A 16972-nucleotide genomic window follows, 5' to 3' on the forward strand; every position below is an offset into this window, starting at 1 on the left:
TCAGCGCCCGCCGCGAGCTCTGCCGGGAGCCGTAGTTCGCCCCGCCTCGTCCCGCACCCGCCTCCCGAGCCGAGGCGGTGACGACGGAAGCGACGCCGGAGAGGAAATGTCAGCAGCGCCGGGCCCCGCGGCACGGAAGGAGCCGGGTGGAGCTGCGTGCGCGGCGATTTAAGGCCTCGCTCGGGGGAGAGGCGGCAGCGAGCATGGAAGGCGGCCGGGCCGTGCGAGGGAGTGCCTGCTGAGCGCGGTGAGGGGCGGCGCGGGCCGCAGCGCCGAGTCGCGGCCGGGGAGGGGCGCGGCACGGCGGGGGGCGCGGACAGCCCGGCCCGACCGCGGTTCCCGTCACTGGGCTGCGGGCGGCCGGCGGGCCTGGGCTCCGCCCGGCGCTGAGGAAGCGGGGATCCGGCGCTCGTTTTTCGGCTTTGCTCCCATTTTCGTGTGCTTTATCTTCCGCCGGCGCTTCGGGCTGTGTCACAGGGCGGCTGTCGTTGTTTCGGCGCCGTGTGGAATCCGGCCTCGGCTGCTCGGAGCCTCCTATCGCGGGCAGGGTCGTGCCCGCGGCAGCGCGACGCGTGGCACGAGGGGCCCGGCTGTGCACAGCCGCGAGCGGAGGGGTAAACAAGGCTTAATTGTAATTTCAGTTCTGATTTTCCAAACAGTCTGTCCGTCTCACTGCGGCGTTCTGGTTGTAACCACGTGAAGACCTCCTCAGTGACACCTGTTCTGTGTGAGCATCCCCCAGGCAGCCTGCATCGCAGGTTCTGTTCTTCTGGGTTCATCCTGCAGCTACGCAGCTTTCATGTCGTATATCTTGGTGCCTCCCCACAGTCTGTTCACTCTGATGTGTTATTATTTCCAGAGTATTATATGCAAAGATTAAATGTTTAGTTTTAAACCTTGTTTACATACATTATTTTAGAATTGTAGATTGGCAGGGGTTGGAAGGGATGTTAAAGCCCAACCCCACCGGTGGGCTGGTTGCTCCCACCAGCTCAGGCTGCGCAGAGCCCCATCCAAACTAGCCTTGAGCACCTCCAGGCATGGCGCATCACAGCTCTCTGGGCAGCAGTGCCAGTGCCTCACTGCCCTCTGAGTAAGGAATCTTCTCCTAATGTCTAACCCAAATCTGTTCTCTTCTAGTTTAGAGCCATTCCCCCTTGTCCTGTCACTATTGGAGCATGTAAAAAGTTTGTCACCTTCTTGCTTGTAAGCTCTCTTCCTGGAGAGGAACAGGTTCTGTAGGGCAGTAGTTGAGACAGAGGCTTGATAGAGTTCAGGAAGTGTTTGGACAACACTCTCAGACATATGGTCTGTTTTTTAGGTGGTTGTGTATGTAGCCAGGGGCTGACCTCGATGATCCTCTTGGATCCCTCCAACTCAGGATGTTCTGTAATTCTGTACATTCCAAGATAATTGAAATTGCAGGCATTAATAAAATACTGGTTGGTGTGTGGTTTGATCACTGTTTCTTAGAAGAGCAAAGCTATGCAGATTGCATCTGTTGGCTCATTTCAGAGATTATTTCTTTTAAATGGTGCAGTAGGGTGACTGCACTGATCAGCTCTTGTGGGCAGCTGAAGGCCAGTTTCTTTCTGTAGGTAGTTTCGTCTGTGCTAAGAAGCTCTTCATCTGTCATCTGCTTATCTGATCCCTGTGATGCAAGGGTCAGTGTGTACTACAGAACTTGGGAGGTAACAAAAAAAGAAAATCAGCAGACTGAGCAGAGCTGAGTATGAAAGTGTCTGAAGGGATTGCTTTTCAGTGTTACGTTCTCTTCCTTTTAGTATTTCTGAAATGTGAGATAGTCCACTTTATTTTTTTAAAGATGAATGTTTCTAAAGCTTAGAATTAAGCACTTATATTGGTTTGACAGAAAGGCAGGAGCTCACCGTAGAACTCACCATTGATAGTGTGCTGGAGGTGGCAGCTTTCTTCTTACCTGTGCTCCAGAGCTTGGATTCAGCTTGAAGTGGGAGGTGCTGCTGCACAGATGTTTTTTTCAGCATGCTTTGGCTGTCTTCGATGTTGTCCTTTACAGCATCCCTTTCACAATTCATTAATTTCCCTGCTGGGCCTTTCTTCACAGATGTGCCCTGCTATTTTTAGTCCTGTTTTGGAATACCTTTGCTATAAAATCGAGAGCTATTTAGAATCTTTAAGAAGCAGCACGGTTGGTTTTCTGCTGTTTCATCTATTAACACATAATTTCTGTGCCAGGCTGAGTGAGCAGTTAGCTCATTTGTAATGTAAGTATCCCTGCACTTGGATAGACTCCAGGCTGGCAGGGTAACTTAAGACATGATGGCAGGGAGTCTTCAAGGTTATTGAAGTATGAACTGACCCTTTCAGGGTTCTTGCTAAGTCCTTAGTTGTGTTTGGACCTTAGAAGATTTCCTGCAGGAATTTTGAAGCTCTTGCCCTGTGTGGGGCTACTCAGATTCTTCCATTCATAAGCTTCAGAATATATGGTTTTAAAGCCCATGTCTAAAACAAAATAGCTTTGGATCTAAATTACAGTAAGTTGTAGGTGTTTTTTTCTGAAGTGATGGAGTGTCAATAGATACTCTTCAGTTAATAAGCTTGTTACTTCTTGTAATTGTTTAACAGAAACATTGGAGCAGAGAGAGCTCTTTTGAAGTAGTTCACTGATCACAGGAGAAAATTTTCTGAGGGCTCAGGAATTTTAGCCAGCTCATTCTGGGGAGTGCTAATAGTTGAGAAACAGGATTGCGGGCAAGTATCTTATCTTTCTGTGAGCTAACAGCCAGCTTCAGAGGCAAGTGCGGTTTCCCACAGGTAAGCATGTCTTTCAGTAATATATTCTACGTCTTCATTCTGTTACCAAGAGACCCAGATGTGGCTGCTCTCATAAGAAGATTTTGTTCACAATAAGAGATGTGTTGTTTCTCTCTTTGTAAGACTTTTTTTTATTTATTTGGGGTTTTTTTTCTCCCTAGAACTACTTTTTACTGTTTTCTGTCTAACATTTTTGAACAAAATCTTTGAAAGTGAGTTGAAGCTGTGCTAAGTTCAATTCCCTCTTTATTTTAGTGCGTTGTATACACACTTGTAACCTTTTTGAAATCTCTGGTTAGGAACTGAGTGCAGCATCTTACACAGAAAGTTTTCACATTCTATACAGATTTCTGCTCCTTAGGTGTGACTGTAGTAAAAAGTTCTGTAGGTATGACTCATGGAGGGTATGATGTATAATTTTAATTACGTAGCATAAGGTGTGGCTATGATGGGCATCCAAAGCTGCATATGTCAGATAGCTCTGCCTTAATAAAATTGGGCTTTGAGTGAAGAGGAAATGCTGTATTTTTAGTGGAATTTGCTATTATACTATGAATGTGAAAGACTTTCTTTTCTGAGGAAATGAGAGTAGTTCATTCTATGTATTCTATTGTACTATCGAGAAGTAGATTAGATGCCTTGGATTCATGAATGACAAGTTAGCTGTCCAAAATGCAGTACAGGCAGATAGCAGGAGGATGTTTTGACTTGATAAAATTACCGATTACTTAATAAACCTCTTACAAAACAGACAATATAGGAAGTGAATATAGAAAGTACGTCTTTCATAAAATACAAGAAGGTAATTCAACCCTTTTTCAGAATATGGGGTGCTTTGTGTATAACAGCTGACATGAAGTAAATAGACTGCTTTCAGTATTTAGAAATTAAATGCAAAAGGAGCAAAATGGGGTAAACAAATCTTCAGGGAAAATTCAGGGAATAACTGTTGTATGTGTCCCAAAGGACTTCCTAAAGGAAGTACTGTGGCACCACAAACTTTGAAATTCTTTAGTAGTAATAAAGCATTTTTCAGTGCGTAGAGATCTTATAACATATTTTAGCTGTGTACTGTGGAATTAGTAGAAGAAACAGTTTACTTGAATAGAATTTGAGTAAATTGAGGGAAATTTTAGTAGTAGCATTTCCTTTAAATCCCTGGATTTCAGTGACAATTAAAAACACTTAAAAATAGAACAGTGAGAAAATGATGTCAAAAGGTCTTTCAGTTGAATCAAAACAAATAAAATGGTAACTTTGGTGGAAAAGCAAGTTAGTCTGAGCAGGGTAAACATATATATATATATATATTTTTAAATGGATGAAGTGTTAAAAATCAGAAACAATTTTACTAACCGTATAACAAGGTGGTGACACTTTCTCAGCAGATTTGTGCAGCTCACTGGTCTTTTGCTTAGTAGCATGCCTGAGTGAGGACGAGCTTTCTAAGAATTTTTAGCAGTAACGGTAACTGACTGTAACAGTAAGTCATCCCAGAGGAAAGGAAAATATAGTAATTCTAATAGTGAATGGAGACCTGTGTTCTTCTGAAGAAGAGCAGAAGAAAAGTAGGAAGGTGAATTAGCTAGCTAACACATTCCCTCCTATGAAATTTTAGAAGAGCTGCATTGCAAGTAGCTTCGCTGTATTTTTATGATCTATTAACTCTAGAGTAGAGAATTTAAATGCATAGTTGGTTAACAGTCCATTAAATAGAAGTTTCTGAGTAGCTTTTTGGAAACATTTAAGTTTAAACCTCTCCTTTGTTAAAATTACTTGAATTCTTCTGGATGAAGAATAAAAGTTTTTTTTTTTTTTTTTTTTTTTTTTTAATTTGTAGTTATCGTAAAAGTTATAGTCTTACATAGTCTTATTCGCAGACAAAAAAATGATTTCAGGATCTTCTGGACCATGAAGATGCGGAAGAGTTCAAAGCATCTTACTGAAAAATCTTCATTCTTTTTGAATGACATCAGAAAAACCTGTTATAAAGTTCAAAAATGTATATTGAAATTTTTTCTGCCTAAATATCTTTCAGAGATTTTAATGTAATTAAATAATGCCTTGTCTTGCAGTTCTAATCAGCCTTCTTATGTGAGCTCTGCTGTGTGTCTGGAGTGAACCTTCAATAATGAGTGGTGCAGCGTTGGGCCTTGAGATTGTGTTTGTCTTTTTTCTGGCCTTATTCCTACTTCATCGATATGGAGACTTCAGGAAACAGCATAGGCTGGTGATCATTGCAACATTACTGGCTTGGTATCTCTGCTTTCTAATTGTATTTATACTGCCTTTGGATGTCAGTACGGTAAGAAGTTTGTAAAATTTTCCACTCTGTTAGGTAAAATGAGGCATTTGTATTTTTGTTTCTAAATTCGTATTTGCAGAGTACTATATTTAAAACAGCAAATAAAGTTCTCTAATAGTATCTCTAATAGTTTCTAGTATTCTCTAGAATAGTATTCTAGAGAATTCTATATTTCTATATTATATTATTATATTCTATATTATATACTATATTCTATAGTATTCTATAAATAGTATTCTCTAATAGTTTAAACTTAGCACATCAGTTTTTGCATGACAACTTCTCTGTTACAGTTAATTTTGTTGCTCTTATAAGACAACAAATCTTTCACATCTTTTAGAATTCTTTTTGTTTATAGCAATTTTTAAAACTATTTCAGCAGCATAAAAGCACTTCCATTTTACTTTGTTTGCCTGCATGCAGATTGCATGTTGAGTGTTTATTACTTTAATTGCTCCCAAATGTAAATTCAGAGGAAAGGAAATGTGTTTAAAATGGGACTTGTTTTTTAATTACATGTTGTACTTTTTTCCTGATAAAAAAATCTTTTAGACAATTTATAATCGATGCAAGCTTGCTGTTAACTCCAGCCCTGCAGAAACCAATGGCTCTTTTGTTACTCTTGCTCCAAGGTAAGTCTTCTTCAAATAGGCTTTTCTTAAAGAAATATTTCATGGCTTCCTTTATGTAAGTATTACCTGTTTGATGTGACATTTGAAGATTGGAAGCATATAGGAGAGTGAGAGAAGAGGCGAAGAAAGTTGTATCTGCATCTATTGGTAGGCATTTATTTGTAATAACTCTAGTTCTAATTAATTACCTAAATATTCCTATTGATGCTTTCAATTTCATAATAGATTTCTGCTGTTGTTAAACTGATAGAAGTAAGTTTTTTTTAATAACTTTAGTTATCTACCAGGAAATGCTTTGATGAATGCTCCATAATTTTAAGGCTTTGGATATGAAAATCTAATTCTATAAATCATGAATGTAGAGATTAATAGACTTGATTTATATTCAGGGAGCATACGTAAGGGTTATTATAATTGTGCATATATAATAATTGAAGTTAGAATAGAGTAGATCAGTGGGATATAGGAATAGTTCAGATGATCTTCAAAGATGAGTGCAGCTGTCTGATCACTTCAGGGCTAACCAGAAGTTAAAGCATATTACTGAGGGCATTATCCAAATGCCTCTTCAACACTGACAGGTACGCAGCATTGAACACCTCACTAGAAAGCCTTTTCCAGTGTTTGACCACCCTTGTGGTAATTAAGTTTTTCCTCATGTCCTCCCTGAGAGGAAAAAAATAAAAGAAAATCAGTAATCTGAAACTGCTCACGTGCTCTCTTCTGGCAGGAAGGAAATAATCAATAAAAGATGGGAAACGTGGATGTATGTTGACTCTTTCTGTGTCTCCTTTGCCTCTGTTGGCTAGTTCCACATCTTGCAGATATGTGCAGTGTAGTTACATTTAAGGTGTCCAATATGTGCAATGTAATGCCAGATTTGTTTTCCAAAAGTAGAGACTGCCAGGATATTGTTATTTATGGATACACTGTAAAATGCTAGACCTAGTAACACAACTTTTTACCTTTTGTTTTAGACTATTCAGTGTATGTTGATTAAGTATATTTAGGTAAATACACAATGTGAAAACTATTTAATAGCCTTGTGACTTGCCTGTAATTCCAGAATATGCTGACAACTGTTATACAGTATATGACTTGAGACTATAAAATAGAAATATTAACTTAGTTGGCTAGATCGTGTTAGTATTAATCAGATCTTAAAATTTTGTTTGAAACCTCTAGTCATACCGAGTGTCATACTATCTTAATTTGATAGTTCTGAAAATATTTAGACTGTACATAGAGGAAAAAAAACACCTCACAGCACAGGTTTAACTGGTTTCATTCTGGAAAACATCAATTATTTCTCAACAGATACTCCTATTGAACTGGTGGAGTTGCCCCTTGACTCACCATTATTTTATTGCTCAGACAAGTGTGGAAAATAACACCACAAGTATCTTGGTGTAGATGAGCACTATGCCATTTGTTCTGCTCTGTCAAAAAGGTTCCAGAGGCTTTTTTTCTGTTTGTGTCCTGAAGCAAACATTACCTTTGTTGTAACTGTTGAAAGGTACAACAAAATCAGTTTATGAGATGCAACTAAGCTGAGTTGGTTTATAGGAGAAACAGCTAATACACTTTCTTGCCACTAAATGGTCTTCTTAGTATATTGAGGTGGTATGCTCCCTAGATACTTCTGAAAAATCTACGGTGCAAACTGAAGTTAAATGCTTTTCTTTTTATGAAGGAAGTGCAAAAAGAAAAAATAAAGCCTTGAATTACTTATTAAAATGTCTCTTTGAGCAGGCTCTTTTTAAATTAAGCTGCCTTGCCCAAATATGTTATTTTTAATGAGTCAAATACTAAATATACTTCAGTTTATTCTCTTCTGGTATGGTTGATGGTTGAGTAGTTAAAAATAATGTGTTATTTCTTTTGCTTTTTCCAAAATCCTTTCTAGATAGTGGAATTTAAAGAGGGGAAAAAAAAATAATTCAAGACTTTTGACTTAACAACTGCTAATAAGTTTCTGTATGTTATTACAGCAAGCAAAAATGTTTCAAACCATGGAGTTACATCCCTAATGGAATTATGCCAATTTTCTGGCGTGTTGTATACTGGACATCACAATTTTTAACATGGTAAGTTAAGCCAAGGAATATGACAATGTTATACGCGTCCAATTTATAAGTGTTATGTTGTAGCACTCGCAATATCACCATTTTGCAAAGCTGTCAACGAAATTTCTTTTGTGGTTTAACCTGAAAGGTGGTTGTTTGCTCACTACCCTCGCTTCCCAGTGGGATGGGGGAGAGAATCGGGGGAAAAAAAGTATAACTTGTGGGTTGACATAGAAACTATTTACTACGATAAGGTAAAGAAAAGAAAAAAGAGTAATAGCTATGGCAAAATTTCCTTGCCTCTGTAAAGCACTGGTCAGCAACAGCTGAAACATTGATGTATTATCAACGTTGTTCTTCTCCTAAACAAAGCATAGCGTCACACCAGACACTATGAAGAAAAACAACTCTGTCTCAGCTGAAACTGAGATATTTCTCTAAATACTGTATCATGTATTTTTTTTTGTGCCTCTCTTCAGGTTGCAGCCTTTTACCTGTAGTTCACATTCGTATCTAAAACTGACCAACTTACAGATTTTTATGGGGGGATTATCTGAAAAGATTGCATTTTAGACAACATAACATCAAATGAATAAGTTGGGTAATTTTAATGTAAATTATTTGATTTTATTAAATTATATAGTAAAAAACTATAAATATATCTACTTCAGACTGATAGTGATTTTGGTTTAGATTATACATAATCAGTGACCAACACATTCTTAAATAGCTACTTCTTTTTTTCAGTCATGAAAATCAAGATCGGTAGCAAGCTCTTGATAAGGAGTTTTTTCCTAGTAAAGCTAACTATTGCTTTTATCTACAACTTGTTTTTAAAGATTTGCCCTCAGACCAATTTATCTGGAATAAGAACTTCATTAGCTCATCTTGTCAGAAACTTTGAACACCTTTGTGTCAATGTCTTGCTTCTGCTAGACTATTATATGTGCATATGTATGTATGTATATGTGTATATTTTTTTTCGATCAGCTGATCTGTTTTGCTTTTGTTTGCATTCTTCGTAGGATTCTGCTACCTTTCATGCAGTCGTATGCTAGGTCAGGAGGGTTCTCCATTACTGGAAAGATTAAAACTGCACTGATTGAAAATGCAATATATTATGGCACTTATCTGCTAATTTTTGGAGCATTTTTAATATATGTTGCTGTAAACCCAAAGTTCAATTTACAATGGTAAGAATAATATTGTAAGTATTGTAATGTTGTACACTGCCTAGTTGCTGTCAGCTTATGTGACTGACTACAAATCCTGAGTTCTGAAACTGTTTCTTACAGAGTCTCCTGATGTGGTGTTATGACCTCACTTTTATTAAGTTTGCTAACTTTATATTGTTAGGAACATATTCCTTTGAGGAAGAATATTTTATCTCCCTCCAGGAAGAATATTTTATCTCCCTCCAGGAAAGGCATGCCCGAAAGAACTTTTGCCACTTCTGGAAATGTGGTAAATGTTAAAATCATGGTAGGTTTAAATCCCAACTAAATAATGGATTGGACCTAGGCAACAGTTACAGAGTTTGTTTCTGTAAATTTGAAAGCCTTGTTTGTGCACAGAGACTCCAAGGTTACTTCCTTGCAGGTGGGATGGAGGATTATATCTTGTTGACTTTGCTTTTTTGGTTGTGGTCTTTGTTTTCCTTAGGAATCAACTTCAGACTATTGGGATAGCTGCTGCAAACACATGGGGTCTCTTTCTTCTTGTGTTGCTGTTGGGCTATGGTCTGGTGGAAATTCCCCGTTCTCACTGGAATGGGGCTAAGAGGGGTTATCTTCTCATGAAGACCTATTTCAAAGCTGCCAAACTGATGACTGAAAAAGCAGATGCAGAGGAGAATTTGGAGGATATTATGGAGGTAAGCAACTAGTTATGCCACGAAGTAACTGAAGGTTATTGTCTGTCATCATTGAATTTCTTGATATTAGGCATTTGTGGCAAGAAAATGCAAGTACTTACTATGAGGTATCTGTAGTTTAAGATCATCATAGTGTGCCTCTTGATGACACTACATCCTATATAAGTATCAGAAGGGAAGTAGTTTGCTAACTAGAAGAATATTTATCTCATGGCAACCTGCTAGTCATTATTTGTTAGGTTTTTTTCTGTTTGTTTGTTCTTTTTTTTAATTATTATTTATTGACCTTTTCGGAGTAATGTTGGTGACTAATGAACAGCAATCCAGAAAATCCGGTGTATGGGTGTTTTACTAGTGTTCTTGAAACTATGTTGTGTATGCTTTTGTGCTCGTCTTTCAATATGTTTTGGAGTCATAGACTTGCTTGGGTTCTGGTTCTAACCCCCGTGATGTAATCAGGGCTGTCAGTCACTAGATCAGGCTTCCCACAACCTTATTCAGTTTGAATGCCATCCCCTCCAGGGATGGGGCATTCACAGTGTGTCAAGGCAACCTGTTCTTTTATTTTCTGGGTAAAGAATTTGTTCCTAACATCTAAGCTAGATGTAAAACCATTCCAAAGTATCACTATCAGACAAAAAACTGGTCTGGCTCTTGTTTACAAGTATATTTTTTAAGTATTGGAAGGCCATAGTGTGGTCTTCCTTGTGCCTTTTCTTCTCCAGGCTGAGCAAGCCTAGTCTTTCTTCATAATAGAGGTACTGTAGCCTTCTGATCTTCTCTGTGGCCTTGTCTTTACTTGTTTCAATAGCTCCACGTCTTTCTTGCGCTGGAGGCTGCAGACCTGGACACAATACTGCAGGTGGGTCCTCACAAGGGAAGAGTAGAGGGGGGCAATCACCTCCACCTGCTGGTCATTCCTTGTTAGATGCAGCCCAGGTTACAGTTGACCTTCTGAGCTGCAAGCATACACTGCTGGCTTGCATAAAGTTTTTCATCCACCATAATCTGAATCCTTTTCTGCTCTCAGCTGCTCTCAGCGACTTCTCCAGGTTGTGCACATCTGGGTGTCACAATCCAAATGCAGTACCTTGCACTGGGCCTTATTGAACCTTATTATGTTCATGTCAGCCTGCTTCTTGAGTTTGTTCAGGTTCCTTTGGATGACATCATTTATTCTGTAATGTCAGCCATACCACACTTGACTAGGTTGTTGATAAAGATGTTAAATGGCATTGGTCATAAGGCAGAGCCATGGTGGACATCTCTTGTCACTGGCCTCTGTCTAAGCATAAAGCCTTTGTCTGCAAACATCCAAATGATTCTTTATCCACTGAAGAATCCACCATTCAAATCCACATCTCTCTGACTTAGAGATAACAGTGTGGTCTGGGAAGATATCAAAGGTCTTGTGGAAATCCAGGCAAATGACATCACTTGTTCTTCTTTTTCTCTGCTGATGCTGTCTCCCATGTCTGCCAGATTTGTCAGGCATGATCTGTAATTGGTGAAGCCATGCTGATTATCTTGGTTCACCTCCTTGTCTCACAGATACTTTAACACAGCTTTCAGCAGGATCTGCCTCATGCCTTTCCCAGGCATTGGGTTAGCATTCACAATCCTGTAGTTCCTTAGGTCTTCGTTTTTCACTTTCTTAAGAATGGAGTAATGTTTCTGTTTCTCTGGAGACTTCGCATGACAGCCAGAACTTTTTAAGTATGATGGAGAATGGCTTGGTAACCACATCAGTGAGTTCTTTTAAGGCCCTGGGATTAATGTCATTGGTCCCTGAAGGCTTGTACACATTCAGTAGGCAATTCATTGGATAATCTTGTACTTACTGGGAGGGATTTTGCTCCCTCAACCCCCACCTCCAGGTTCAGGGATGTGAGCAGCATGAAAGTCTGACTACCAGTGAAGGCTGAGGCAAAGAACTCTATGAGTACCTAAACCTTCTCTTTAACTGCTGTTGCTGGTTCTCCCTTTTGATTTATCACAGGTGGTATACTCTCCTCTTGCTTTTCTCTTCTGAAAAGCGTACCTGTAGAATCCCTTCTTGTTGTTTTTCACATTCTTCTCTAAGATCAGTTTCATCTGTACCTTTGCTTTCCTGATACCATACCTGGATAATGTCCTTGTATTCTTCCCAGGCCACATTTCCTTGCTTCTGCTGTCTGTACAGTTTTTCTTTTGCCTCAGTCTAAAGAGCAGGTTCTTGGTTAGCCATGCCAGTTCCCAGCCTCTTGTTCTTGGTTTCTTAAGGTGGGGAATGGAGAGCTCTTTTGCTATCAGAAGGGTGTCTGTGAAGAGCTGCCAGCTTGGTTTTGTTCCTATGTGCCTGTGAACAGTTTTGCAGGGGAGCTCATCCAACAGTTCCTTGAACTGGAGTTTGCTCTCCTGAAGTTCAGGGTCCTGACTTTGAAGAGCTCAGCTGGGGCATGGTTGCTACAGCCCAGAATGTCTCAACTTTAGCCTCTTTATTGAGCTCATCTGCATTGGTGGGCAGCAGTCTTAAGTTACTTCAGGATCTTTGGAGGTACCAAGTTGGATTTGCAGGACCACTCTGTGCTCTTCGAATACAAAATAGATAGATCAATGTTTTTTCCAAGATTTTCTTGTGAGAGAGACATTACTGTTGCTTGTGTGAGGAAGCAGTATTTCCTAACGTGTTGTAGTAACAGAACAGAAATGCTGTTTGCTGCTGTACTGTTGTAATACTGTGGCATAGAAGTAATACTCAGAGGAGCTGCAGGAGAGGCTAGTAACTTCTGTGATGATTCAACATAACATAGCAGTGAAGTCTTAATTCCTTCAGTAACAGCTCTACGATGAAAATGCTAAAAATATTAGAGGTACATAACTATGAAATTTAGTTGAGAAAGAGCAACAGTAACTTTGTTTAATAAGATAGCACTTGTTTTGTTGTTTGTTTTTTTTTTTACTTGACTGTGCTTTAGTTCCCGTAGGATGATTGACACATTCTGAGGTTATACCTTGTACAAGATAAAATCGGTTATATCGTTAATGCATATAAAAAGGTATTTCAAGTATTGAGAACTGGCAGTCACTTGTCTTATAATCTGCAGATGTTGCACTTTTCCTTTAGAAAACTTGTCCAATATATATATTCTTTATTTTCCAGCCTTCAGAGGAACACTGAATCTTGAAAATATTAAAAAAAAAAAAAAAAAAAAAAAAAATTCCTAAGAGCACCAGTGCTGACTCTTATAACTTGTGAATATTATACATTAGTGTTGTGGCAATTTAGTCACAAAATTTTAACTTTCACCCATTTTAGTTTAGACCGTTTTCTTCCTTTATCTTCTTTCTTTAGAATGAAATTACTAAAATGCTAGAAATTGTAGTACCAGAGGACACTTAGAAAGCTATTTAGCTATAAGTTCTGATTAGCATTCATGAGTAGAAAACAGTATTCCACAAACCAGAATAATATTTGCATGCTGACACTGTAGTGTGCTTTATAAATACATAACGTCGTTCTAAATTGTCCTTAATTTGTGTTTTATTGGATGTCTAGTAAAAAACTCATTAAGTTTTGCTGGTCATAGGCTCTGATGGTTACTGTTTTCGTTGGTAGGGAAGGAATTCTTGTCTTTTCCTGTAAAACTTCACCTATTGAACTAAACAACTCTGTATTTATTTTCTCGACAGGAAGTTCGTAAAGTAAGTGAGAGTATCAAGTATAATCACCCTTTGAGAAAATGTGTTGACACAATACTGAAAAAGGTAATAAATACATTAATTTGCTCTTCTTTAACTATCTTCAGCTGGTTCATGGTGGGGGGAGGAGGATGGAGTACTTCCAACACCTACTGAATGCTTGCATCTTATTTTCTCTTTAACTTGAATTTTCTAATTGGCACCTTGTGGTTTTCAGACCAGCTTTGGAGTTTGAATTCTGTACGGAATGAGTTACTATGATGAATGTAATTATCTGACGTGTTTTGAGATATGTAGTACGTTATGAGCAGAATTTGTAACAGTTGATCACATACAGTAATACCTTTTTTTTCCTGAAGTATAATGAGGTATGTAGAAAATGCTGTGTTTTCCCACTGTATGCCTTATTCTGAATTTTTGCAAAACACAAAGTATGTTCTTGAGAAATAGTTTTCAGTGCTTATCTTTTTGGTTAACAGTGTCAAACTGATCTTTTTTCAGAAGGAAAAATTATTTCTTCTAACAGTAGTAAATAAATGTTAGTATCAGAAGGAAAGATCTGTAGTTAAAGTGAGCTTCTCAGTTGCATGAAATGTTCATAACATTGAAAAACATATAAAAAAACTGTTATTTTTCTTTTCTTTCCAGTGTCCTACTGAGTACCAGGAAAGAATGGGTAGGAACATGGATGATTATGAGGATTTTGATGAAAGACAGAACAGTTATCCAAGTGAAAAAAGTTTGGTCAAACTTCACAAGCAGGTATATTAATAAATGAGGGAATGTGCAATTTATTCTAATGTAATGAGAATAAATACAAATCAAATATTTTTTTCAAAGTATTTTACCCAAATAGCTTACTGCAGTGCATGATTGTCCAGCTTTTTTGCTTGCCTGGCCACATGTAGTGAATAGAAATTGTCTTGGGTGGCATATACATAGTTTGCTCCAATAGTAGTGCCTCTGATTCATTTCCACAGAAACAATAACAGATACGAAGAGCACAATAACACTATTTGATAGACCAAATTCTGAGCTACAAAACAGTGTTTTTCAACACTGTCGCCATCATTAGCTGTGCATTTTTGCCAGCAATGAACAAGAGCATGCCACATAACAATCTGACCCACTGTCACCACTCCTGAAACACTACCCACCAACTCACTGTGCTCACATTCACCGTTGCACCACTCTGGGCATGAACCAGCAACGTTCCCTCACAGCCTAGAAAGCCGACAATATTCTGGGCTGCATCAAAAGAAACATGGCCAGCAGAATGAGGGAGGTGCCATCTACTCTGTGCTAGGGAGGCCTTACCTGAAGTACTGAATCCAGATGTGGAATCCTCAGCCTAGGAAAAACATGCACCTGCTAGAGTGTGTTCAGAGGATGGATGCAAAAATGACCCAAAGGATGGAACACCTTCTCTGTGAGGACAGGCTGAGAGAGCTGGGGCATTACAATATGGAGAAGGCATCAGATTGCTGGTAGTGACCTTTTAGTATCTATAGGGCAGCTGTAAGAAAAAAGGGGACAGACTCCTTAGCAGGATCTGTTGCAATAGGACAATGGGAAATGATTTCTAACTTGAAGAGGGTAGATTTAAGTTGGGTGTTAAGAAAAAAATCTTTTATAGTGAGGGTAGTGAAGCACTGGAACGGGTTGCCTAGAGATGTGGTGGATGCCTTGTCCCTGCAAACATGCAAGGCCAGGCTGGACCAGGTTGTGAGCTCCTGATATAGCCGTGCATATCCCTGTTCAGTACAGGGGATTTGGCTTTTAAAGGTCCCCTCCAACTCAAAGGATTCTGTGATTCTATTTTCAAATTCCTTTGTCACAACAGAAAGCACCTGCTTATTCATCTCTTTTCAGAGTCCTGTGTTTAGTCACTGTATCAATATGCATACAATTATTTGCCATCACCTCAGTCAGAACTGCACAGCACTGTCTTCCCTGTGCCCTGCTTTCAGTTGACAGTGTTGATAGCACACTGACTGTTTGGCTGTTGCTGAGTGATGGCTGCATGCCTGGGGCTGCTCTGTGGAGAAGAGCTGCTGTTTTTACATCAGGAGTGGGATGGGATGCATTGTGAGCTGGGATGGGCCACAGGTTGGGCATGCCGGCTGTAGTGTGTTTAGCAATGCTACTTAATGACTTTTCATAGAGAAAGAAAGTATGGAAGTTCAATATCTCAAGTGATCCAAATGTATTTTCTGGTTATGTAAAAACTGTAAGATAACTTGACGATATTTTGGTTGACTAGATGATTGATGATATTTGGGGCCTTGGAATGACTTATTGGCAGTGTGTTATAGAAAAGCATGGTATTTGCTGATTTGCAAAAATAAGAAGCTATGCTGGAAAAAGTAGGCTTGATAATGATACAGATTGATTGTTCTGAAAATACAGCAATACCCAGGAGTGTGTTGTTTCTTTCCTTATTCCTGCTTACCTATTAATAGAGTTTGCTGTCTGCCTTTGTGGTTGTATGGAATTAATCTTAGCAGTTTTGTAATGTGGAAATTTTTAAGGGATTTCTGCAAAGCTTTTCTCTCATTTCTTGGAATGATATGTTGTAACCATAATTTCTTGGAATTTATGGTAGGTGATTTATTCGGTACAAAGGCATCGTCGTACGCAGGTCCAGTGGCAAATTCTTCTAGAACAAGCCTTTTACCTGGAAGATGTGGCAAAAAATGAGACTAGCGCAACTCGACAGTTTGTTCATACTTTTCAGTCCCAGGAACCAGAGAATAAAATTATTCAGTATTTCTACACACCAACAATTGGTAAGTGCTGTTATCCAGATTTTGAATATATAAAGGAGTAACTGGTAATGTTGTGTAAGAACAGCTGGTTTTATATGATGTCACTGGTTTAAGGGCTGGTTTGGCCCGGTTCCATGACAAGCAGGGCGGAGGGATTTCGCAGAACTCCGCGCCTCCAGAAGAGGGAACAGGAGACCCCAAAATAATTAAAAACAGAGGCAACAATCTGAGGAGAAACAAACTAATTTACTAAATATGCTATTGGAATGCAAGATAACACACCACAATACAACATAATTAGAATTGAAGCTAATAAATCAAATATAATGAGAGAGAGAATGTCCGAAAGGTGGATAGGCCTCACCATAACACTGAGGTGAGATGCGCAGTCCCGTTGAGAAGCAAGGAGACAGGAGCAGCACCCACGACCAAGAGCAGAAGAAAAAGAAAGCGCATCAGGTGACCTTGCCAGGAGTTAAATCTCCTCTCCCTGACCACAAAGTCCCCTGGGGAATGTAGTTCTTCTCTTTTGGGCAGGTACCCAGGACTTGAGCATTAACAGTTAAACTCCCAGTGCCCCACATGATATTATTGTGTGCAATACCGAAAACCAAAAATCACAAAGCCATGACATACGGAGATGTTTGGTTAGAGTAGAGGGAAACTCTCCAAAGTGTGCATTTGAAATGCTTGTTTAATGAAAGATTCATCAGGCATTGAGTTATGCACTTGACTCTCGGTTTAAACTTTTTACAGATTTAATAGCAGTAGCATGCTTTAATAGCAACTGAAATATTTTGAAATTTTAAATGAAGAAAAAACTTGAAATTTCAAATTATGGAATTGTAGCC

General features: G+C 39.1%; 1 protein-coding gene across 4 annotated transcripts in view; it reads left to right on the forward strand.

The window, feature by feature from the left end:
• Positions 1-86: 86 nt before the first annotated feature.
• Positions 87-16972, forward strand: part of LMBRD2 (LMBR1 domain containing 2) — a 30337-nt gene continuing 13451 nt past the window's right edge. For 3 of the 4 annotated variants that reach the window (XR_006179771.1, XM_042875496.1, XM_042875497.1), the window contains exons 1-9: positions 87-247; positions 4872-5101; positions 5654-5733; positions 7725-7820; positions 8825-8992; positions 9462-9672; positions 13345-13419; positions 14002-14115; positions 15959-16142. Coding sequence is in view for 3 of the 4 variants with exons in the window: in XM_042875496.1 (XP_042731430.1) it covers positions 4928-5101; positions 5654-5733; positions 7725-7820; positions 8825-8992; positions 9462-9672; positions 13345-13419; positions 14002-14115; positions 15959-16142 (1102 nt within the window). In the remaining variant the exon portion in view is untranslated. The remainder of the gene's footprint in view (positions 248-4871; positions 5102-5653; positions 5734-7724; positions 7821-8824; positions 8993-9461; positions 9673-13344; positions 13420-14001; positions 14116-15958; positions 16143-16972) is intronic. The other variant, XM_042875498.1, reaches the window with a different exon arrangement.

The sequence above is a fragment of the Lagopus leucura genome, unplaced genomic scaffold, assembly GCF_019238085.1.
Source record: "Lagopus leucura isolate 7727_CA_CO unplaced genomic scaffold, USGS_WTPT01 Super-Scaffold_100014, whole genome shotgun sequence".
Lineage (NCBI taxonomy): Eukaryota > Metazoa > Chordata > Aves > Galliformes > Phasianidae > Lagopus > Lagopus leucura.